Below are 24,910 nucleotides of genomic sequence, written 5' to 3'. Positions count from 1 at the left end.
CACTTTCTCCAAAAGGCAGAAACAAATTGAGTTCCGCAATCAGATACTAATATTGATGGAAATCCATGCAATCGAACAATTTGCTCTAGGAACACAGAAGCGAGAGTTGACAGAGTTGGGAGTCCCTTCAGAGGGATGAAATGGGCCATTTTGGAGAATAAATCCACGACAACTAATATGGTGTTCTATCCATTGCAGGGTGGAAGAACCGTCATGAAGTCCATCGACAGGGTATGCCAAGGTGCTGGCGGTACTGTTAGGGGATGTAGTAAGCCAGCAGTGTTCTGTTTCTGAGACTTGTGTTGTGTACAGACACCGCAGGTTTCAATAAATTGGGCGATGTCTTTTCGCCAGGTTGGCCACCAGTAGTTTTATTTTACCTTAGCCTGAGTTTTGGCTATTCTTGGGTGTTCTTCCACTAATGATTCATGGTAATTTGTGATGATTTGCTTTTGCAGTTCTTGGTCTTGGACATATAATCGTCCTTGGAAATATGATAGATTGTATTCGATGGTGTACTGGTCACCTTTTAACAGCCATTCCTGTTGTGTTGATTGATCCATCAGGGATTGCAAACTGGTTCTTTGGTCATCCACACACGTGGTGGCAGCTATTCTGGTTTGAATCCTTTCCTTAGGAATTATGGCCACGGGGTCAGATGCTGTAAAAGCCTCTTTTTCTTCACTCATGCGTGATAGTGCGTCTGCTTTCCCATTGCGTACTCCAGGTCTATAAGTGATAATAAAATCGTATTCCGTGAAAAAGAGCCCAACGAAGTTGACGCAAGGATTGTGCTTTCGCGGTTTTCAAGTATTGCAAGTTACGGTGGTCTGTGATGAGTGACCGTATATCTCGCCCAAAGAAGGTAATGTCTCCAGGCCTTGAATGCTGCTTTAATCGCCAGTAATTCCTTATCTGTGATTGCGTAGTTCAACTCGGGGGCTGAAAAGTTGCGGGACCAGAATACGACGAGGTGTAGTTGTACTGTTTCAGGGTCTTGTTGTGATAATACTGCTCCCATGGCTATTTTTGAAGCATCTGTCTCAACTATGTAAGGTCTGGTCGTGGGTGTCGAAGGACTGGTGCTGTAGTGAATGCTAGTTTCAACTTCTGGAAGGCGTCTTCAGCTTCTGTCAACCAATGGAACTTTTGATTTTTCTTTAACAAGTAGGTAATTGGATGAACAATTTGTGAAAACTAAGGTATAAACCGACGGTAAAAGTTGGCAAAACCGAGCATGCTTTGCACTCCTTTTGTGGATGTTGGTGAGGGCCATTGGAGGATTGCATCTACCTTTCATGTATCCATATGTACGTCTTGTGATGTGAGCATGAAACCGAGAAACTCGACCTCGGTTACATGGAAAAAACATTTTTTCAGCTTGGCATACAATTGGTGTTGTCGAAGCTTCTCTAAGACTGCCCGGACATGGCCTACATGTTCTTCCATGGAATTTGAGTAGATAAGAATGTCAAAGCAAACAAGAGTGCAAACGTCCAGTAGTTCATGGAGTACATAATTCATAAAGAATTGGAACATCGCGGGGGCATTGCATAGCCCAAAGGGCATGACCTGCTATTCAAAGAGGCCGTACTTCGTGCGGAAGGCCATGTTCCACTATTTTCCCTCTTTTACTCTTACAAAATGGTCTGCTCCTCTTAAATCCAGTCTTGTGTAGATTTGAGCATGTTTCACTTGGTCCCGGAGATCTGATATAAGTGGTAAAGGATATCGATTTCTTTTTTTTTTTTACTGTGATCTGGTTGATGGCTCTATAGTCGATGCACGTTCTTAAGTCCCCCTTCTTTTTAGGCACAAAGAATAAGGACGAGGAAGCAGGTGACTTGGACGGGCAAATGAAACTGTTCGCCAGGTACTGATCCAGATAAGTTCTAAGATGCTGATTTTCCTGTTCTGTCAGAGCGTAAATTCGTCTTCAAGGGATCTGGGCTCCGGATACAAGATCTTTTTGACAATCGTAGGGTCTGTGCGGGGGCAGAACGTTGGCTTGCTCTTTTTTGAAGACACCCTGGTAATCTTGGCATTCAAGCGGTAAGGAGCTGATGAGGCCCAACACGATTCCTTTCATTAGTGTCATCTTTTTTGTAACATGTGTCGGCACAATCATGAGGAAATGTCAGAACTTGTTTTCGCCAGTCTATCCTAGGATTGTGGGTGTCCAGCCAGGGCATTCCCAATATCATCTGGAACTGAGGAGCACCGATGAGATCGAAAGTAATGTCCTCTTGATGCCCGTCCGGACACAGAAGCTTGACTTTCTCAGTGTATTGTGTCACCGGGCCAGATGATGGCTGATAACCATCCACAGCAGTGACTTTTTCCGATTTCTGCTTATGTCGGAGAGGAAGGCCTATTCGAAGAGCCAAATCTTGGTCAATGTAGTTACCCACAGCTCCACAGTCAATATATGCCTCCAAGGTATGTATTTTTGATGGTTGCTTGTGATTCACCAAAAGCACTGGAAGGACTAGATGTGAGGTCTGTACGGATTCCTTTTTTATGCTCGACAAGCGGACCCCTGCACTTGCCGGGCATTGGCGTTTCCTGAGTTCTGCTCTTTTTCTTCATCAGTTTTGCTGTTGCTCCAACCGTTTTCTTTGGTGGTTTTACCGGACAGTCACGGAGGAAGTGACCTGCTTGCCCACACTATAAGCAAAGCTGTTGTCTTCTTTTTTCCCTTTCTGCTTTGGTAAGGGGACTTCATAATCCACCAATTTGCATTGGCTCAGACTGTTCATGTGGTTTAGTCTGATTCTCACAAGGTCGTATGTAAACTGACCGTACCTCTGATCTAGCTCGATCCATTTTCCGATTCTGCAAACTATGATCGAGTTGCACCGTCAGTTCTATGTAGTCTGCACACCTCTCAGGGGGATTCACCACTTGCACCAACACATCCTTAAATTCTCCACGTAACCCTCAGTAAAAGAGTGTAGTTCTCTTCTCTTCTGGCCAGTTGGTCTGGGCTATGAGATGATTGAAGGTTGCAATATAGGTTAATAGATCTCGACTACCTTGCCTGAGTGACAGCAACTCGTTGTCCAGAGCTTGTCCTGGAGTATGACAGGCAAACAATTTCTCCATCTCATGTTGGAAATGTCCAAAGTTCCGGAGTAAATGGTCATCTTGATTTACCAAAGGTATAGTCCAGTCCGCCGCACTACCTCCGAAATACGAGAGTACAAACACCACTTTGGCTTGGTCATTAGGAAAGGCTCCTGGACTGCACAAGAAATAAAGGCGACATTGGTTCATAAATACAGCAAACTCGTTTGGGTCACCCATGAAGCGTTCGGGAGGGGCTAGAGGCACTGCTCCTGGAAGAACCACCTGAACAGGTGTTGATTGTTGTGGTGTGGAAGAATGAGACAAATGGGTCACTCCAGGCCGTGGAACCTGTCCTGCTTGTAGCATTTGTCTTGCCAATTCCTCAGTTCTTTCTCGAGTTACAATAAGATCCCTCCATAATGCATTGGTTTCCTGTCTTGAAGCATGTACGCCCAGGCAGAGAGTATTAGAGGCTTCACGTTATGTTACGCTCACCTGGTCTCTGCGGAGGCGTTGGGGCAAGGTTGCAGCCCTCCCTGAACTTGAATCACCCCCTTCAGCCCTCTCCCTCAGTAGAAAAGCTGTGAGCAGTGGTACGTGGTGATACTGCTCCTGTGAATTATGGAAGAGAAGATCTCCGTCCTGCTACTTTTGGCCGGGGCGCCTCAAATGGGATCTAGTTCCTTCACTGATCCCTGATAAGGATTAGTCCAGTCCAGCTGCGACTGTGCTTCTCCTTATGATTGGTAAGTCTTTCTTGAGCTCTTGTGATGCTGTTCGTTCTGTTTAATGTCTTTTATATGTTGCTCTGATTTATGCCCGCAATAATGTCTCTACTCTGTTTTCTTCTCTTAGATGGAGATGCGGCCTCAATGCAGCTGTGAGACACGTGACGCAGCCGGATGGAAGATGGATGCTACCGCAATGTTCGACAGCAGGTAAGTGATGGTTTAAGGAAATGCGCGAAGTATGGCGAAGCGCATCCTTAAACTGACTGTTTTTTCGATGTCTAACCTTTTCTTCTGTTTTTCCTAGCAGGCTCTGCTGTCGACGATGGAGCGTGTCATGCCGCAGTGCCAAGATGAAGATTTCGGCATTCCGGAAAGTGTAAAGAGGAATACCTGGTTCACCGAAGAGATGTACAGGTAAGAACAGCTTCCCCCAGTTGTTAAGTATGCTGGCAGGAAGCAGGATGTCCAGGAAGCAGTATCTTCAAAGGTAAGTGTGACCTCGGGCGACGGTTAGCGTTAAGCTGATTGCAAGTACAGAATAACACGATGCGTCTGTCTTGAGGATCGGGACAGCTTATATAGCTGAGATCTTGGGCACGCCCATTAGGGCCGGCTTACCAGCCACACCCTGCCACTCCATGTGTGAAAGCAATCCATTAGCGGCCACACCCAAGAATACACTTGGAGCTGCTTAATGGATGGAATGTTCAAGGTTAATGCATCCTACTTAATGGATGGAATGTTCAAGGTTAATGCATCTGAAGTGCTATGTCCATAATAAAAGCTTTTTGGTGTTAAATGGATGTTCTTGTTTACTTTTGTTCATGAGCCTGGTGCCAAAGGCACCAGTACAGTGACCACCCAGGTCTCCTGTGCACACGACCCCTGCATGCCTGTGCCCCTGACTTCATGACCATGAAATCGCTTCACCTTGTACGTTTTCTCTGTATTCCTTCTCCACAGTGTGCTGCATCCTCCTCCTCCATTTGGACTGTCTGCCTTCTCCTTTGACCTCACCCGGAAAACCCATTCTGATTTGTTATTCCAGTGTCCCTTTATTCTCACCCTCCCATTGACCCTTCTGCTCAGCGTGTTCCCCAGTCCAATTGCTGCATTATAATTCTACCTTGACAGGTAATATAGGTGGGAAAGCATAATACACCCTTTAAGTTCTGCTCGCCACTTGAACGTGGACATGTCGGTATTCTGTAATGGTAGCCCACTATGCAGAAAGTCAATTTTGTAGTTTGTTTTGCGGTGCAAGATGGATTTCTTGACTTCTGGTCCTCCGCGAGTAATGTTCTACTTACTGCCTGTTGGCTGCTGTCTTTCTCTCAAGTGGGTTGTCTGTACTGCTCTCCCCTGCAAGGGTTTCTGAATGCGGTAGTCCAATAACACAAGACAGAACACTGGCCAACAGTGTAGCAGGTAGGTATGGTGTGATGTTATGTGGTACTTGACAATTGCTTATTGACAATTGGTTAGGCCTAGGTAGAAGGGATAGAGACTTGAACCCTCCCAACTCCCTTACCCCGCTTCTCAGGTAGTTCTGGCCCTGGAAAACAACCTGTTAGGCTTCCTGAACCAGTTTGAGAAGGGTGCCCATCCTCCTTTGACAGGGTCACATGCCTGAACCTTTCTCGCTGCCCTGATATTTGAGAGTCCTGGGTTTTAGGGAAGAGTTGTGTTCCCTGTTTGGGAACACGAGAAGATAAATGGTTGTGTGGGGCTGTCTGCCTTTTCACAACATTGTGGAGTGACTCTAAAAAACCCCAAATCTCAGTCCTTGCTTACAGTTTGATAAAAAGGCTACCACTTGCAGATGTGACAAGGCCAGTAACTGGTCTTTCAAGAGCGGACGAGGACCCCTCTCAGCCGGGGCCAGGACGCCTACCAAGGGGACAACCCGAAGCAGTCCTACACCTTTGGTGGACAATGACAGCTAAGAGGGCCTCATCCTATACCCTCCCCTTATGTCAACATGTTTCTTTTCAGACAACCCTTTTATCAAACCTTGATTCAAATTTCAGGTACCTGCTAGTATCTTTCTGATTTCAGGGCTCCAACATCAGAATCAAAAGTCAAGTAAAACCATCAAACAAAAGAGCGATCAGAAGCATCACCTGACTGCTGTAGCGATCGACCATGGAAACAGACACACTGGGAAAAGAAGCCGAAACGCTGTTGCAAATATCCAGCAGAGGTGGCGATGAGAGAGAGAGAAGCTGCTTCCATACATGGCAGCACCGAGGACCTCGTGGAGCTGGTGAACAAAGCATGCAAGCCAACACAACAACAACCCATAGCCCCCTTAGACCAACCGGGAACTGAGGAGGGAGAATGACCCACCCTGCCCTAGTAGATTTACCAGGTGACTCCGCAAACATGGTCCAAATCACAAACAGGAACATTGGCATGATGAGGCTGGCATCTCTACTAAGTGACGAGCCAGTGTGGAAAAATTGGGTGTGTGCTTAGCACGTTTTCTCTGACTTTCCAAATTACACGTACCCACAGGTGGGGAAGACTGGGCCAGATTGGACAGGGCAAAAGATACAATCCTGGGTAAGACCGGGTAATAGTAACCAGAAAGAGGAAGTAGCAAGTGTGGGTTATTCAGTTGCGGTCAGAGTTGGGGGACGACTAAGAGACCAGCAGGAAGGGAGGAAGGCACGGCAGACTATGTAGGCGAATTGTGGGGCAGGTTAGGTATTGATTGGAGTGTGGAAGCAGTACTGCAGTGTGAATGTGCGTGTTTGTGTAGCGAGTGTAGGAAAATTTAGTGTAAGGGGTGATTGTGGAGTGGATGCTATTGGATGAAACGAAGTTGTTTGAGTAGTGTTGAGGCTGGGGGGAGTAGCAGTAATGGGATTCGGGAGTATTAGTGTAGAAGTGGGAGAGTAGGTAGTAGTGGTGTGGGGGGAAGGATAGTTAACCTCTAGAACTAGGAGGATTGAGAACATCAAAGGAGCAGACGATTGGTGGGAGGAGTGAGGTGGAAGGGAGAAATGGTAAGCAAAGAAAGGCAGAGGTAAGACTGAGCTAGTTAGGCGGGGCATGAATCAAACAACATATTTGCAAGGCACCTTCTGAATGCCAATTATAACACTAACCTAGTGTAGGGAGATTTAGGAAGTCCCTGAGGGACTCTAGTGAGAGGAGTTCAGTCTTTAGGTCGTCTCCATTATCAAAAGATAGAACTAGACCCATAGGGGTACATCCTCTGTAGCTATTAACTTGGGGCTAGGGACTTGTGGGTTAATTTGAAGGTTCTATACTAGACGAGCTACTGACAGCCCTAGGCCCCACAAAAACATCAATAAAAACCGTTGAACCGCCTCTGTAACAGTGATTATTGAGCCATCTGTGACACGGCCACAGCATGGCTTATGTGAAGATATGAGACAGAAGGGTGTTCGCCCATACTGACCTATAAGAGCATCTCCCTCCTAAACCTTAGGCAGGTGGGGTAGAACCATGGGTAGAGATGCTCCAAAAAACCTGCATACAGGCTTACTCTGCATTCGTTCACTCTCTGAATGTCCAACATAGTATAACCAGCAGCCAATATACCCTAAATTCTGCTATCAGCTCACCCTTTGCTGTCAGATACAAATCTAAGTTTTCCAGCTCATTTTGAATGCATTCTACCATGTTCAGAAAAATCTGAATTGGAAAACATTGGTACATGTTTGTGAACTTGTGTGTGGGGCAATTGTTTCTCTTAATGCTAGATTACCTTCCTTCAAAAGCCTTTCCCAACCATACCCTTTCGAAAGTGTTGTCTGTTATTTCTTGGCATATCTTAAATGAAACAGGACCTGTGATGGAGACGTTGAAATTGAGAAGTAGGGGGCGATTGGAGATGTGAGCTTGGTGCACAAAGGTTCATTTCAGTCCAAGACAGCCCTTAGAATTTTAAGGATATGACTTCTTTATAAAAGAATAATGTTCAGCTTGGACTGCTGATCAGAAGTGACCTCAGCATCTTGCAATGGATTGATAACACAAATTAGCAATAAACTATGTTTAAGGTTTTAAACTTCTATAAAAAATAATTTGGACTCCTCAACTGATGCCAAGGAAATATCCAATCAAGTATATCAATGTTTGAAGGGAAGACATGGGGCGAATCAATATTACAGGTCAGTAACTTTGTGTCCACAATGTTTTATTGATGCTTGAAAGATACTGATAATTATGTCATGATCCCCCACAGACCCTATGTTTAGTGATTGTGTGCCACATTTCAGCGCATTCAATATTTATTTGCGGAAATATTTACTTGCTTGTCTTCAGGTTATCAATGTTTGGTTAGTGTCGGCCTTTAGATTACTTAGTTTTTGACTGCTGGCTCATGCTGCGCAAGTTGTTGTACTTTGTTTTTAACTGCATGTTTATGTTCTCCTCTGCTCAACCCTTCCAGGGGGCATCCTTCCTCGAAGATGGAGTATTACAGAGAACCAGGATCACCTCCACCTCCTCCACCTCCTGTTATTCCTTCAGCTCAGACTGCATTTGTTAGTCCTCTCCAGCTCCCTGGATTAGCGTCTCATTCTGGACTTGTGACTGGGTTTACATACACTGCTTCACCTCCACCCTCTGGACTGGTTATTACTGCACCTTCTGCTCCCCCAGGACCACCACCTCCACCACCAGGACCTATTGTTCCAGGATCGTCTGTCAGATCTTCTCCAATGCATTGCCCATTGATTGCTGAAATGAAAAGGCATGAATCGGCAAATCCACCTGGAGGTGATGCTCGGAGTGATCTTCTGTCGGCTATTCGCATGGGTAAGTAATCTCAAGGCCATCTGAACATACCAAAGAATGTAAACTGCAATGTTCCCTTTTAATCTATACGGCCACATTTAGGAAACAAATCCTCCAAGATTCTGCATCTTACATGTTGTAATGTTTACTTTCAAGATCATTTCTGCACTAATTATATCTGTGAATAAGTCTAACATACCTTTAAAAACATGAACATGAGATTTTTAAACCAACTATTTACATTCCTCTCCTGGACCTCACTCTGTATGGGATTATGATTTGTTTCCTCTGTTCACCAGGAAAACAAACCTACTGTAGAACAGGGATCTACACTCGTCCAGTCCTTGAGAGCCACAACAGGTTTTTCAGGAAAACTACTGACAGTGAAAATATCTCCCATTTTAAATTCACTAAATGTAAATATCCTGAAATGGATTTGGTGCTTGGAGATCTAATTTAGTGAATCATTTGCCATGGCTGAGAGATCTATGGACAATTCAAAGCCCAATTCCATTTTACTTTCCTCATTTATCCTTCTAGCAAGCAATACAGGGGTGAGGTGTTAACTCGGCAGAATGGGAGTTAGGATTTTCACTTATTAGTCAGCTTCTATAGGAATGCGGTCCTCACCCCTCCCAAAACAGGTCTGCCTTCATGGTGTCAAAGAGTCACTCATAGCCTGTGGGATTTATAGTGGTATGCACTTCTTTCTTGGCTGTGACTTTGTAACTGGCTTAGTCAGAATGCCAGGTTGTTTGTCCAGGACTTGCAGCTTATCTGGCACCACCACCCCAGGTGCCATAGGTTGACTTGATCGGGGTCAAGACGCTATGCTCTTTCAAAGTTCCAGGGGTTATCTCGCCTCCCCTTTTGGTGGAAATCGGCAACCTAGAATGGTGGGTGTTCAAGATTTGTGCTTTCCACCAGTGGATGACCTTTCAAAATATTGAGGTTTGCAGCAGTATCGCCTGCTTATCGCCCTTTCACCCTTCAACCTCTGTTTTCCACCTCACCGTCTTTCCTTTTCCTTGCTGCTCCCACTCTTTTTCCCGTTCACCTCTTCTCCTTCACTCTTTCCCCCTCCGCTCCCCTGCCTATCTTTCTTCCCATCACGTATGCTTTTTTTTCTGCTTTCCTGCCCCTTTGCCACCCAGCTACATGGTCGTGCATGTCCTCTCCTACTCTAATCTCTAATCCTCTGCCTCTACCCTTTCTCCTTTTCCTGCTTTCTGTTCTCAGCTCCCTCCCCTCACATCCTCCTGCTTCTGCTCTTTCCTCCATTCTGCTCTCCTCCTCCTTTCCTCCCTCTCCATTGTCTTCACTCCTCTTTTCTCTCCTCTCGTGCTCCCCCTTGCCACCATGCTCTAATCTTCATCACACGCTTTCCTCATTCCCACATTTCCCCTATGTTCTGCTTCCCTTTCCAAGTTTGGGGCTAAGTTATAAAAATGCTTGCGTGTGAGCAGCTGTGTTCATAGGGTGAGCGTGCCATGTGATGGGGTACTGCCTGAGTGAACTATAGATGCTTTAGCCTATAGGTATTGGCTAGTGGATTGCCCCACAGCTCCGCCAGCCAGTTATAAAGCATGTGTCCACTATCTTTCATTCATTCGGTTGGCAGTTTGCACTCTGGCAAGCTTCCTTGTGGGCTGCCTCCTTGTGTGCACTGAATCTCTGCAAGGTATTCCCATCCTTATTTTGCCTTTCCCAGGTACATTCATTGTGGTTCTTTTTGCAAACCTTTGCCCCCTTGCTATCCTAGTTCCTCCCGGTCTAGTTTGTGGGCTTCAGACATACATAGGGATGGTCAGTGAACTACTTGTTTCTTGGTACTCCCCACAGCATATTCAGAGAAATTCGTATGTTTCTCATGTATCTATAAGTGTTTCAAGTTACTATGACTGGTTCTACACTCGGGATGGGCTCTATATCCTTTTTAAAGCCTTACATCTTTTCTGGGATTTACATCATGCAGCAGGCAGGGGTATTACCCAGCCCCTATGGTCAACCCAGACCTATCCCCCAGCTTTTTACTTGGACCCACCTACCATAGGAGATGCCCACAAACACAGGCTGCAGTGGCCATGTCCACCTGTCGGTTAAATCCATCCATCTAGTACAGTGTCACACCAGAAGGTTGATGTCCCCTTTAGGGCCCTCAGGGAAACTGGTGGCTCAGCTCAGGTATGTGCTGTGGGTATTCCCTGCATGCAGTTTCTACTTTTGAAGGACTAAGTGACAAATTAAAGGGTAAAACAAGGCAAAATTGCCTTTACTCTTGTAAACGCCATCTGCAAATTCTGCTTTGTAGGCACTTTTTACCTGCTTATTATCGCATGTTAATGGTGGCTTTCATTTTGCACCTGCATGAAAATCTTGTGTTGTCCAGATTCTTGGCCTGGGAGACAAAAGAAGTGACACTGGAGTGGATCTTGCAGCAGCAGTCGAGTGGATGGACCCTCGGACAAGGATTCTTAGCGGTTCTACGGTTGTGGCACCCTTTACAAAGCACCAGTGAAGAACGGTTAACGCCCGATCGATTTACCTTGCTTTCACTGGTCGAGCGCTCTGGTGATGGGGACTTCAAGAAGTGCCTTGCCTCTGGAGGTCTGGAAGGAGTTCACCAAAGTTTCGGGAGGATTCAATCTTTGGAGGCGATGCACTGCACAATGGCTACAGGTCCCAGGGTACTGGAAGTTTGCAGCCAGTGAAGGTCACAGCTCGTCAAGGGAAAGCTCCAAATGCAGGTCGTCTTGGGACTGATTTGGTCCCACCATTCTAAGGGTCGGAGTCTTCTGATGCTTGGAAGCGAGGGTTGGAAAGCAGCGGTTACTCAGAATGCATCTCTGGTTGTCTGGAAGTGGCTCTGGGCGTCTCTCGTCTTCTTCCTCGTTGTTGCTTCAATTCCAGTGGTCAGCTCTCCTTCACCCTCAGGATCCAAGCCTCTTATGCAGGGACTCAGCCAATCAGCACACGTCTACTATTCATACTCTGGATGGTGGCCACTCTTTCAGGACAGCCAGTTGCCCAGTTTGAACTGGTTCCAGGCAGGTACAGCACACGACAAAGACCAGCTGAGTTTCAGAGTCCTCCCATTTCCTGTCCTCTCACTCACACTGGCGCCTCCTCAGGCTTTTCCATGGAAACCCGATGAAGACAAAACTCAAACAAGGACCTCCTGCAACATGCACTGCAGAGGGCCCAAGAAAGTACAAGTCATCTTGAATTGGTGAAAAAAGAACTGTCACCATTTTGGGTCAGTGGTGACCATTCTGTGCATTACCGTGTCTGTGACTACTGCCTGGGAGTAACAATTGCACAAAGGTAGGTAGGATAAAACCACTGCCACCAGCCATTCAGATTAGCTGGTCACTGTAACTAAAAGATTACAAGAGCAGTGAGAAAGGGGATATATTGGAGCCCCTCAGCACTCCACATAGGGTGGGGTGTGTTGATCTCACAATAGAAAAAGATGGGAATGATTACAAATATCCCTCTGGCCTTGGGAACATCCATAAGGAAAATAACCGAAAATAGAAAGGGAAGTCTAAAGAGATCTGTGTCATGTATATATCATTCATTATGGGGTCACTGATCAAAGAGCGAAGAGTCATAATTGATGATCAAGTCTGCAATAACTATAATCCAAAAAAATCGGTCAGTGAACTTTATCTGTAGTGGACAAGAGTGAACTTTTGCATTCCACAGACTGACACGTACAGAGAGCATCACTGGGGTAAAACATATATGACTCATCTCTTTCCTTACCTGGGCATACTTTTGCTCATCCCGCAAGCCTCTTGGTTTTCCACATCATGCTTTTTAAACTTGTCACAAAAGCCTTCCTGGTCACGTCTACGTTGATGGTTGGTGTATTTTATGCCCATAGGATGCCTTTTAGACCTTGGACAAAGCCTTCCTGATCAGTCCTATATAGCATGCTCAGTGTATGGGATAATGCTGATTTTGTTTGCTGACTGAGCATCCTAGCCTAGGAGTATCTTCATCCAGGAAGCCTCTGGTCACAAGCTGCTTCTCCTAAGGAATTCCTTGTACAAATATTGCATTTGCCACCATGGTTGTGAACTAGATGAAACTATGCATTTATTATTTATTTGTATAGTACAAACCTAGCTCTGTTGTGGTGTACAGGGCATAGAGCAAAACAATTGTTGCGAGAATTGAAAATGTCCTCAAGTAGACATGTGTGCCAGAGTGTCTCTGGTCTGTGGAAACTGCAATGGGCAGGTCTATAGAACCAGTTATAACGGTATTTTGCATTAAGGAGCAGCAAGTATTATTTGCATGTTGATGTAAATATCCGACAACTTCGTTTCTGTCCAAATGAATACCAGGAAAATACCTCTGATATATTAGTCTATTTCTGACTATACCTCTTGGAAGTCACAAAATTAACATTCTGGGGTTTAACCTGGGGTACAATGTACACAAACACTCAGGCAAATCTGCCCACATACTTACAGGATTGCCCAAGCGCACTCTCGAGCTCCTCATTCGACCAACATCCCCATTTGTATTAACTTCTAATTCTACAAATCTGCCCTGAAGATAACCCAATTATCACAACACTTAAATATATGCCTCCTCCGTTTTGCAGAACCATGGTCCAACTAACAGGACTGGATGAGGAGTCCCAATACAGAGACACAAAAGTGCTGTGTGTGTGTGTTTATTATGTAATCACACAGGAAGTAGTTAGTGGCTCAACAATTTACTTTACATTTCTTCCGATAAGCACGAAAGATGGTTGAAACAAGCGAACGGACAAAGTTAGTTATACAGTAGTAACACAAATAGGTGTCGGCCCCTGGAGTGTAGAGGTCAAAACTACATTGGGATACATGTTTCCTTACAGATCGAGGGGTTACAAGAACCCGCTGGTACAGGAAAAACACGAGCCTGAGACTGGGGATGGTCTGAGGCGTGGTAAACAAAAAGTGCACACAACAATCTTTGAATATGATAAATACAAGGTAGTGATACAGTTGTGTCACGTAGTTCGACACCGGGTGTTTCGGCCAAAGAAAGTGGCTTAGTTATAGCCCGTCTTTATGTTGGCCTTCGTCAGGAAAAGGCACCGGTGGCGGTGCTGTCCGTGATGTCTGTGGGTGAAACAGAACTGTTAGGATCTCGAGTGGTTGTTCATTAAGTACTAAAGGTATTTAATACAGGCCAATTGGTGCCCAGGTGATACATCACATGGTGTATCCAAAGGACAGCTTACCTACTGCTGAGGTAGCAGAGGGATGCTGTCGGGAAATCCAAAATGAATGCAGGATAACCGGTGCAATACTGGCACTGGGTGGGTCGGCTGTAGTTTCCTAGAGGCCGACGTGGTTCAGAGTCTCACGGTACCGGAGTGGGCCGATATTGGACCCAGGTCTGGAAGGAGAGTAGAAAAACAGGTGTGTAGTAACCCATAATCGTGGTGATTCGAGAGTACTGGATGGTGTTCATGACCGGCACTAAGTCGGAGGCAATTGGTGGCTATTTTGTCAACCGTGTCGAAATACCCTGTGCGCTCACGGGTCATGCGGAAGATCAAAGGTGACCCTGGGTATGGTGGACAAGCGAAGAGGTGCTGTTATTGCTCTAAAGACACTGAGTACTAATGTGAGCTCAGTGGTGGTGCCTGGAGTACAGCGTTGGTGGTGTAAATAATAACTCGAGTGTGGTGCACAAGTTGTGCATCTCGAAGGCTTAACTTGTAGTGCATCTCGAAAAGGCTTACCCAGCGCGGGGGTAAGTGCAAAGGTTACCGAGCTGAGAGGAACGCCACTGGCTCCTGGGACAGTGTTCCAAACGTAAATACAGTTTGCCCTTTTGAAGGACCAGATAATGGCGGCTACTTAAAACAGGAGCGAAGCCCTAGTGAGCTGGTGGATGGGTGCCTCAAGTGAGACTGATCACTGCGTTACGAGTGGGCAGGACGTGCTAGTGATATGACCCGGTGCGTGCTGCACGGCGTTCGAGTCGAGGAAAACTTACCGCTGTCGTGATGATAAGCTGCCGTGATGCGCGGGGACTGCTGAGAGCCGTGTTAGTCGGTGGCTGAGGAAGCCGTGGCTGTCTGTCTAAAACACTGCCTGTTGCTGAAAACAGGCCAATGGGAGCCCGCGGTGAAACAGAGGCTGCCCACGGGAGCCAATCAGATGGTTATGCGTGGTATCCCCATCGAAGTGCGAGACGACGCAGGGGAAGATGGGTGATGTAGTCCGGTGGGGCGTGACATAGCCTTTGCTATTGGTGGACACATACAGAAAGTGTCACGATGTGTTTGACACATGGGCTAAGAGTATGTCTCGGTGGAGTGGACTCCTGTTGAGGCCCGTGAGGCATCGGCTATTGCTCTAGATATAGAAAAATTATACAACACCTAAATCAACACAGTTTTGGTCTGAGGATTTCTGCCGGAGGCACATGCAGATTGTAGACATGGTTGGCATTAGTGTACATTTGTGCATAAAAGACAACACAACATAGCGGGCAACAATAAGGTTGAAAGCATTGTTGCCAAAGGTGTACAGTATTAGTGGTTATTGCACATTTCCATTTAATGAGCGTTGTAGACACTGGTGATAATAGGTTCTAGTGTAACCATTTGAGAGAAAAACTGGTGTGTGGGGATGGCCAGTCCTCTGTGGTAGAGTGTGGGTTGGGCACCAGGCGGGCACCAGGCCAAAGTGACATAATTGAAATCAATTACTATTGCTGTAGTCTCGGTGCTGTGGGTGAAAATCCATGAATGATGTATTGATGAACCCAATAATGAAGGTGGTATCTGTAGTGCTCCCTCCGAGAGGAGGCAGGACCCATGATGGGTGAGCTAGAGTGTTTTTAGGTGTTACTAGAGGGTCAGACACCTGGGGAGGGTGTTGACAGACATGATGGTGCCATGTTTACGGAGCACTGGTTGTTTTCTAGAAGTGTTTCCATTCAACGGTTATATTTAAACCGTTTTTAACCGAGTCTAATTTGTGAACCCATTTTTGCTCAAGTCTGGTGAGGGCAAGGTTGATATCTCCTCCCCGTCTTTGCGGCAGGAGTTGCTGATCCACGGTCCATGTGAATTGTTCGTGGGTGTGTTTCTTCTTGGTAAAGTGTTCGACCAAAGGCTTGTCCTCGATTTGGTTCTTAATGCACGATCTGTGCTCATTAATCCTTTGTTTGACAGGTCTAATGGTTTTGCCAATATAGACCAAGTCACAGGGACACTTGATGGCGTAGATCACGAACTTACTCTCGCAGTTAGTGTGGCTGTTCTGTTTCCAGACAAGGTTCTTGTGAGTGAAAGTTTTGCTGTTGGTTGTAAAACGGCAAGCGACGCATTGCCCGCAACTAAAATGGCCTACCACTGGCGGAAGGTTCCACATAGTTGTTGCTGGTTTAGTAGGTTCCAGGAAGGTATGGACCAGAGAGTCTCTTAGATTTCTGTTCTTCTTAAATGCGAACAGTGGTTTCTTCGCAAGAGTGCCTTCGTTCTTAACCAGATGCCAGTGCTTGTTGATGGTGTTTTTTATGAGGTTACTGACGGGATTGTACGTGGTCACACAAACGGTTCTGTTGATAGGGTCTTTCTCTTTGGTCGTTAAGCAAAGGGAGCGATCAGTGTTTGCTGCTCTTTTTTTGGCTGTCTTGATAGACTTCCTCGGATAGCCTCTTTGTCCAAGGCGTGTTTGCAGTTGTTGTGCATGGAGGTTAAATTTCTCTTTGTCAGAACAGTTTCTCCGGATGCAGAGAAATTGACCATAGGGGAGATTGTACTTCAACTCTTGCGGATGGTAACTCGAAGTGAAGTAGGGTATTCCTATCAGTGGGTTTTCTAAAGAGTTCTGTCTTCAACATCTCTCAGGACCGATAGATGTGCAAGTCGAGAAAATTGTTAGCTTGATAGTTCCATTCAATGGTGAACTTGATGTAGTTGTTTTGTGCGTTGAGCCATTGGTGGAAGGCTAGTAGTCCTTCAATGCTTCCTTCCCAAATAAGTAATACGTCGTCAATGTATCGACGCCAGACCTTGATGTGTGGTCTGTGGGGATTGTCGTTGTGGTAGATATGGTCCTCTTCGTATTGTGCCATGTACAGGTTGGCGACGTCTGGGGCAAAAGTGGCGCCCATGCTGACGCCTTTTATTTGCTGATACATCTGTTGGCCAAACAAAAAGAAATGTTCTCCCATAGCGATCCGGATGCACTGAAGCAGGAAGTTAGTAGGTACAGTTGAAGTGTCGGCTCGTTTATCAAGGTATGTTGCCAACGCCTGTAGGCCCTCTACTTGTGGAATGGAGGTGTACAATGCCTTGATGTCCATGGTGACCAATATAGACTGGGTGGTAAGATGTATGGAGTCCAAAATCTTGATAGTTTCTGTGCTGTCCTTCAGCTAGGAGGCCATCTTCCCCACGAAGGGCTTCATTAAAAAATCTGTGTATAAAGAGAGGGGTTCCAACAGTGAATCACACGCGGAGACGATTGGTCTGCCTGGTGGTTTGGTTGGGTGCTTATGTATTTTAGGTAAAATGTAGAAGGCCGGGATCCTCGGGTGTATTTTGTTTAAGAAGACCCGCTCCTCTTGGCAGATCCACCCTTCCTTTTCCGCATGCTTGGTTAAATTGATAATCTCTTCCTGCAGCCGTAGTGTCGGTCTCTGTTCAGCATCTTGTAGGAGGTTTTGTCGTTAAGGAGTCGCTGGCATTCCTGGTTGTGATCTATGGTGTTCATGATCACAATGCCGCCTCCCTTGTCTGCCGGTTTAATGGTGATGGTAGTGTCCAGGTTTAGGTCCTTGAGGGACTGTCTCTCTGTTGGTAGCAGGTTGTCTTGTTAATTTTTTTTCTGTTTTATTCCATCGGTGATCGTTTATCACGATTTTTTCAAAAGTCTCAAATTCATTCGGGATGGTGCGAGGAGGGGGAAAAAAGGTTGATTTGGGTTTGAAACCAGTGATGTTGTCTTTGCTCCTAGACCTACATCGACGACGTATTACTTATTTGGGAAGGAAGCATTGAAGGACTACTAGCCTTCCACCAATGGCTCAACGCACAAAACAACTACATCAAGTTCACCATTGAATGGAACTATCAAGCTATCAATTTTCTCGACTTGCACATCTATCGGTCCATAGAGATGTTGAAGACAGAACTCTTTAGAAAACCCACCGATAGGAATACCCTACTTCACAAGTTACCATCCGCAAGGGTTGAAGTACAATCTCCCCTATGGTCAATTTCTCTGCATCAGGAGAAACTGTTCCGACAAAGAGAAATTTAACCTCCATGCACAACAATTGCAAACACGCCTTGGACAAAGAGGCTATCCGAGGAAGTCAATCAAGACAGCCAGAAAAAGAGCAGCAAACACCGATCGCTCCCTTTGCTTAACGACCACAGAGAAAGACCCTATCAACAGAACCGTTTGTGTGACCACGTACAATCCCGTCAGTAACCTCATAAAAAACACCATCAACAAGCACTGGCATCTGGTTAAGAACGAAGGCACTCTTGCGAAGAAACCACTGTTCGCATTTAAGAAGAACAGAAATCTAAGAGACTCTCTGGTCCATACCTTCCTGGAACCTACTAAACCAGCAACAACTCTGTGGAACCTTCCGCCAGTGGTAGGCCATTTTTGTTGCGGGCAATGCGTCGCTTGCCGTTTTACAACCAACAGCAAAACTTTCACTCACAGAACCTTGTCTGGAAACAGAACAGCCACACTAACTGCGAGAGTAAGTTCGTGATCTACGCCATCAAGTGTCCCTGTAACTTGGTCTATATTGGCAAAACCATTAGACCTGTCAAACAAAGGATTGATGAGCACAGATTGTGCATTAAGAACCAAATCGAGGACAAGCCTTTGGTCGAACACTTTACCAAGAAGAAACACACCCACGAACAATTCACATGGACCGTGGTTCAGCAACTCCTGCCGCAAAGACGGGGAGGAGATATCAACCTTGCCCTCACCAGACCTGAGCAAAAATGGGTTCACAAATTAGACTCGGTTAAAAACAGTTTAAATATAACCGTTGAATGGAAACACTTCTAGAAAACAACCAGTGTTCCGTAAACATGGCACCATCATGTCCGTCAACACCCTCCCCAGGTGTCTGACCCTCTAGTAACACCTAAAGACACTCTAGCTCACCCATCATGGGTCCTGCCTCCTCTCGGAGGGAGCACTACAGATACCACCTTCATCATTGGGTTCATCAATACATCATTCATGGATTTTCAGCCACAGCACCGAGACTACAGCAATAGTAATTGATTTCAATTATGTCACTTTGGCCTGGTGCCCGCCTGGTGCCCAACCCACACTCTACCACAGAGGACTGGCCATCCCCACACACCAGTTTTTCTCTCAAATGGTTAACTAGAACCTATTATCACCAGTGTCTACAACGCTCATTAAATGGAAATGTGCAACAACCACTAATACTGTACACCTTTGGCAGCAATGTTTTCAACCTTATTGTTGCCCGCTATGTTGTGTTGTCTTTTATGCACAAATGTACACTAATGCCAACCATGTCTGCAATCTGCATGTGCCTCCGGCAGAAATCCTCAGTCCAAAACTGTGTTGATTTAGGTGTTGTATAATTTGTCTGTATCTAGAGCAATAGCCGATGCCTCACGGGCCTCAACAGGAGTCCACTCCACCTAGACATACTCTTAGTCCATGTGTCACACACATCATGACACTTTCTGTATGTGTCCACCAATAGCAAAGGCTATGTCACGCCCCACCGGACTACATCACCCATCTTCCCCTGCGTCGTCTCGCACTTCGATGGGGATACCACGCATAACCATCTGATTGGCTCCCGTGGGCAGCCTCTGTTTGACCGCGGGCTCCCATTGGCCTGTTTTCAGCAACAGGCAGTGTTAGACAGACAGCCACGCTTCCTCAGCCACCGACTAACACGGCTCTCAGCAGTCCCCGCGCATCAAGGCAGCTTATCATCACGACCGCGGTAAGTTTTCCTCGACTCGAACGCCGTGCAGCACGCACCGGGTCATATCACTAGCACGTCCTGCCCACTCGTAACGCAGTGATCAGTCTCACTTGAGGCACCCATCCACCAGCTCACCAGGGCTTCGCTCCTGTTTTAAGTAGCCGCCATTATCTGGTCCTTCAAAAGGGCAAACTGTATTTACGTTTGGAACACTGTGTGTCCCAGGAGCCAGTGGCGTTCCTCTCAGCTCGGTAACCTTTGCACTTACCCCCGCGCTGGGTAAGCTTTTTCGAGATGCACTAAAGTTAAGCCTTCGAGATGCACAACTTGTGCACCACACTCGAGTTATTATTTACACCACCAACGCTGTACTCCAGGCACCACCACTGAGCTCACATTAGTACTCAGTGTCTTTAGAGCAATAACAGCGCCTCCTCGCTTGTCCACCATACCCAGGGTCACCTTTGATCTTCCTCATGACCAGTGAGCGCACAGGGTATTTCGACACGGTTGACAAAATAGCCACCAATTGCCTCCGACTTAGTGCCGGTCATGAACACCATCCAGCACTCTCGAATCCCCACGATTATGGGTTACTACACACCTGTTTTTCTACTCTCCTTCCAGACCTGGGTCCAATATTGGCCCACTCCGGTACCGTGAGACTCTGAACCACGTCGGCCTCTAGGAAACTACAGCCGACCCACCCAGTGCCAGTATTGCACCGGTTATCCTGCATTCATTTTGGATTTCCCGACAGCATCCCTCTGCTACCTCAGCAGTAGGTAAGCTGTCCTTTGGATACACCATGTGATGTATCACCTGGGCACCAATTGGCCTGTATTAAATACCTCTAGTACTTAATGAACAACCACTCGAGATCCTAACAGTTCTGTGTCACCCACAGACATCACGGACAGCACCGCCACCGGTGCCTTTTCCTGACGAAGGCCAGCATAAAGACTGGCTCTAACTAAGCCACTTTCTTTGGCCGAAACACACCCTGTGTCACACCCTGTGTTGAACTACGTGACACAACTGTATCACTACCTTGTATTTGTCATATTCAAAGATTGTTGTGTGCACTTTTTGTTTACCACGCCTCAGACCATCCCCAGTCTCAGGCTCGTGTTTTTCCTGTACCAGCGGTTTCTTGTACCTCCTCGATCTGTAAGGAAACATGTATCCCAATGTAGTTTTGACCTCTACACTCCAGAGGCCGACACCTATTTGTGTTACTACTGTATAACTAACTTTGTCCGTTCGTTTGTTTCAACGATCTTTCGTGCTTATCGGAAGAAATGTAAAGTAAATTGTTGAGCCACTAACTACTTCCTGTGTGATTACATAATAAACACACACACACACAGCACTTTTGTGTCTCTGTATTGGATCTCCTCATCCTGATTATTTGTTTGATACGTATACCCACCTGGGTAAATCAGGACCCCGCCAGGTGCCCTATGATTTATAGCAACTAACAGGACTGACACCCACCTGTGCAATAATAAAACATTCTTCCCCTGCTGCATCACTCCCTTTTGTTTGCAGCATCTATATCTCATTTTCCCTTCCTCTCCTCCTGTAATTGTATTTCTTCCAGCAAAGTACGCCTGCATACCACCTGGAAGGGGCACAGTATCGGTCTTAGCGCTCCTATACTACTGTGGTGGTGATTTGGTGCAGAATAAAAACCCTATTAACATAACATAGTATCAACCCTTGCCCCTTTTTCCTTCCGCTGACCTATAGCATGTGCACTGTAGGAAGAGCAATCACTATCTAACCAACTGTTCCTTCATTCACAGGCATTCAGTTGAAAAAGGTTCAAGAGCAGCGTGAACAAGAGGCGAAGAGGGAACCTGTTGGGAATGACGTGGCCACCATTCTTTCAAGGCGTATAGCGGTGGAGTACAGCGATTCCGATGACGAGTCGGAGTTGGAAGAAAACGACTGGTCAGATTGAGACCAGTCTACAGCGCCTCAGTGAAATGTGTCAAGCACATTCAATTAATTTAATATTGATCTGATCCCAATGTTTGCCGAATAGACTGCAGAGTGATTAAACCTAAAGAAAATGGCGATGGACAGAGTGCACTAACAATTTGGCATATAAGGATGCCGTAGCTTAGTACTTTTTGTAAGAACAACGTAATTGTTTTAAACAGATCTAAAATGCTTTACTGTTCTTGCTGTCTACTCAAGGGCCGCACAAGCTGTAGTAGCAGACGAGCACGGGACAGAAAGGCAGGCTGTAGTGTTTGCATTGTATTGAACTCCTTTTGTACAGATGCATATAATTTGCTGCTTGATCTTAAGGCTTGCAAGCCATTAACAGGTTAGTGTGATGTGTTTCACAATGGCCAACGGAAGGGTGGTCATCTTAGAACACATGGTTCAGATAGAGGATTTCCTGCAAGGGGTAAGCATTACGCTCATAAAACTTGCACAGATGTTATCAGTTATAACATGTGGTTTTGAGCAGAGCGATTCAGTCATTTGTTTTCTTATAGCAGTGCTTTTGTTTTGCCCCTTTCCATACTCAGTAAGGAGCACAAATGATTCAACATATGTTCTGCATTTTCCCCCATAACGAATGTAGGATCAGATGTTTCTGTTAAACATACTCCACACAGATGTCGTACATGTTGACATACTGGAGGGTGGTTCCTATACATTTCTCTGACTGGAAGTCTGTTTACTGTTCGTTTACTTGTCCTATTCTGTGTCATGCACCCATTAGCAATTGAGCCTAAGAACAGTGCCATCAACTTTAAATTGTATGATACATTGAAATTCACACATTGCCCTGCTTTTAATCAAAGCCCTACATTATTTACCCATCATAAGTACATGTTCAGGTTAAAATTGGAACAGCGTCAATATGATCATATTCTTTTCCCTGTGGCTGTACAACAGTCTACGCTTTTAACCATGTGTGGGACAGCCATATATTATCTACCAAAAAGTTTGATTCTTACTTCAGCGGAAGTACATGTATACTTGTAACCTTTACATTTTGTGCAAAGGCAATTTAATGAGAATGTTGCATGGCAAATAGTTGGAAGCATCACACACAACAATTTAAGTAAAATAATACACATATGTGTTGAACTTTTCCCACAGTTCACTCTAGTCTAAAATACAAAACCCATTCCTACATGGCAATAACCACAAATGCTTGGCGATTTTGCGTGCTCCCGTTGGGCTTCTTTGGAAGGGGTGCAATGTGCCCAAGAAAGTCATTTCTTGGAAAACACCTGTGCAATAGGAAGAGAAGCAACTCCTATTCTAATTGTGCACATGCCCATGCTTTCACCGCTTGAACAGCCTTTTACACCAGTGGTTTCTTACCTGAAAGAAGATGGAAGCTGCAGGCCAGCAACTCTTACGTGAGGTGAATGTTCTTCAGGGAAAATGTGTATATTCAGAGATTCATTTTAGGTTCTTATGCTGCGGAGAACCTCTTCACCTGCAGTGGGCTGAGTGCAGGGGAATATGGCTAAAGTTTCTGTTATAATTCCTTATCCGATAAGATTGAGGAAACTCTGGGAAAATACTTTGGTTTGGATAGACTTGCAAGAAGGCTGTGCTACTCTGCGCAGTAAATAACACATGCCTTCCATCTAGTTAAGTTACCAGTTCTCTGGATCTAACATTCCACTTCAGCTATAAACACTTAAGGAATATCCCAAACCCATCTCTGAGATTCTCCAAAGAGAAGAATCAAGGCAGGAGTTTGATGTTCTCTTTTTTGTTGTTGAAACCAATGCAAATCTTAGGGCACACTTTCCTCTAGCAGGTATCGCAAAAATAGTTTTAGGTAAAGTGTTTTCTTTAGCCACGTGCTACCAGCACTGAAATAACTGCGACAGTTTCCTGTGTCTGCCAGAATGTAATCCTTTCCGAATTATGACCTGGTTAATCATGATTTAAAAAAAAAAATGTAACTAAATTTATATTTTGTGTAACGTGTTCTGTCAATCCAGGACTAGCATGGAGCATTTGGATAAACGCTGAACCATTTTGCTTTAATATGCCATGGATGCATCTTTTGATTTGGAACAGATTAGAAAAGGATCAGAAAAATAAATTTCTTGGAAATTTCAAACATTTCTGTATACACAATGCAAAAAAGGTGCATAAATCTAGTTGCATGTGAAAATGTTTTTATTAGCAAAAATGGCATTTTGTGCATAGGCCGAATGTAAGAATAGATTTTCAAATATGTAAGTGACATTTTAACTGCAGAAAATCATCTCCTTTTTCTTTATAGAATGTTCTCTTGAAGATGGACACATAGGCTGCAACTTGTTGGTTTCTTTCATGTGAACCAACAAAGGATATATGTGGGCCTGTTTTTGTTTTCCTCATTCATTTAGCCGATTTCGGACCCTCCCTAGGCAGTCCAAATTGCATATGCAATGAAGGTGCATTTCTTTGCCACCAATCTGTGACTCGTTCTATTTTTTACATAGGTCGGCGGTGCACTTGCTTCTCTATGTGCTCACATTTTAAACTTTGTCATACTTGTAAATCAAAGTTGTTCTGATTGCAAACCAGATTGCATACAAGATGTCGTTTTGTAAACTTTGCACCTTAACTTTGATCCACATTTCACAATTCAGTGCCGTCAATAAATTGGCACTGTGTCAGTAGGTTCTCTTTAAAATGCATCTGACTTGATAGAAAGAATGACCTTCAGTCCTACAACTTTCACACTAAAAGGATATTAGCTTGCAATTCTTAAAATCCAATTCATTTAAATTAGGTCACATATTTACGATCATGTTATTGATTCAAGTTTGTTTAATGTTGCAAGCTGCTATTTTTCAGAGCTGAATGATCATTATTTTGGTGCTCATTAAAATGCCTGAAACCTTGTTTGAGATCCTAGTTATCACTTGAATAAATCTGCTTACAAAATTCCCTCTTCTAATTTGTCTCTTATTGGTTTTGTGGGTCTGAATTTTAAGCACAATAATATTGTGATAAGTTACACATTTTAGGTATTGCTGGATCCGAATGAATTTCACTTAACATTTCCTCAAAAAATATTCCATAAAAGTTATAAACAAATACAAAGATACATTTTGCAACAGATTCAGAGATACAATTTGCAATTGAATATACAAGAAATCAATTGGAATTCGACTAAAACGATCCCCAGTGCCCTGACACGGTAAAATACACACATGCACAAGGTACAAAACATATTACACTAAACAATAAAATCAAACAAGGACCCTCATTATAAAACTATATCCATATAAAAAGCTTGTCTTCTGCATGCACGCCCTCAAAAATAAATAAGAATAGACAGCAAAAATAGCATCAAGTGTTTTACTACTTTTACCTAG

At 44.9% G+C, this 24,910-nt stretch overlaps 1 protein-coding gene across 4 annotated transcripts in view; it reads left to right on the top strand.

Moving 5' to 3' along the window:
- Positions 1–24,479, top strand: part of WASF3 (WASP family member 3) — a 730,276-nt gene extending 705,797 nt beyond the window's left edge. For all 4 annotated transcript variants that reach the window (XM_069639295.1, XM_069639297.1, XM_069639294.1 and 1 more), the window contains 2 exons: positions 8,227–8,594; positions 21,359–24,479. In XM_069639295.1, coding sequence (XP_069495396.1) covers positions 8,227–8,594; positions 21,359–21,516 — 526 coding nt within the window. In that variant the 3' untranslated portion in view covers positions 21,517–24,479. The remainder of the gene's footprint in view (positions 1–8,226; positions 8,595–21,358) is intronic.
- Positions 24,480–24,910: the final 431 nt, after the last annotated feature.

Source organism: Ambystoma mexicanum, chromosome 7q, assembly GCF_040938575.1.
Source record: "Ambystoma mexicanum isolate Mex_15411 chromosome 7q, UKY_AmexF1_1, whole genome shotgun sequence".
NCBI classification, from domain to species: domain Eukaryota; kingdom Metazoa; phylum Chordata; class Amphibia; order Caudata; family Ambystomatidae; genus Ambystoma; species Ambystoma mexicanum.
Note: the sequence above shows the minus strand (reverse complement) of the source record. Positions and strands in the feature narration are given on the sequence as shown.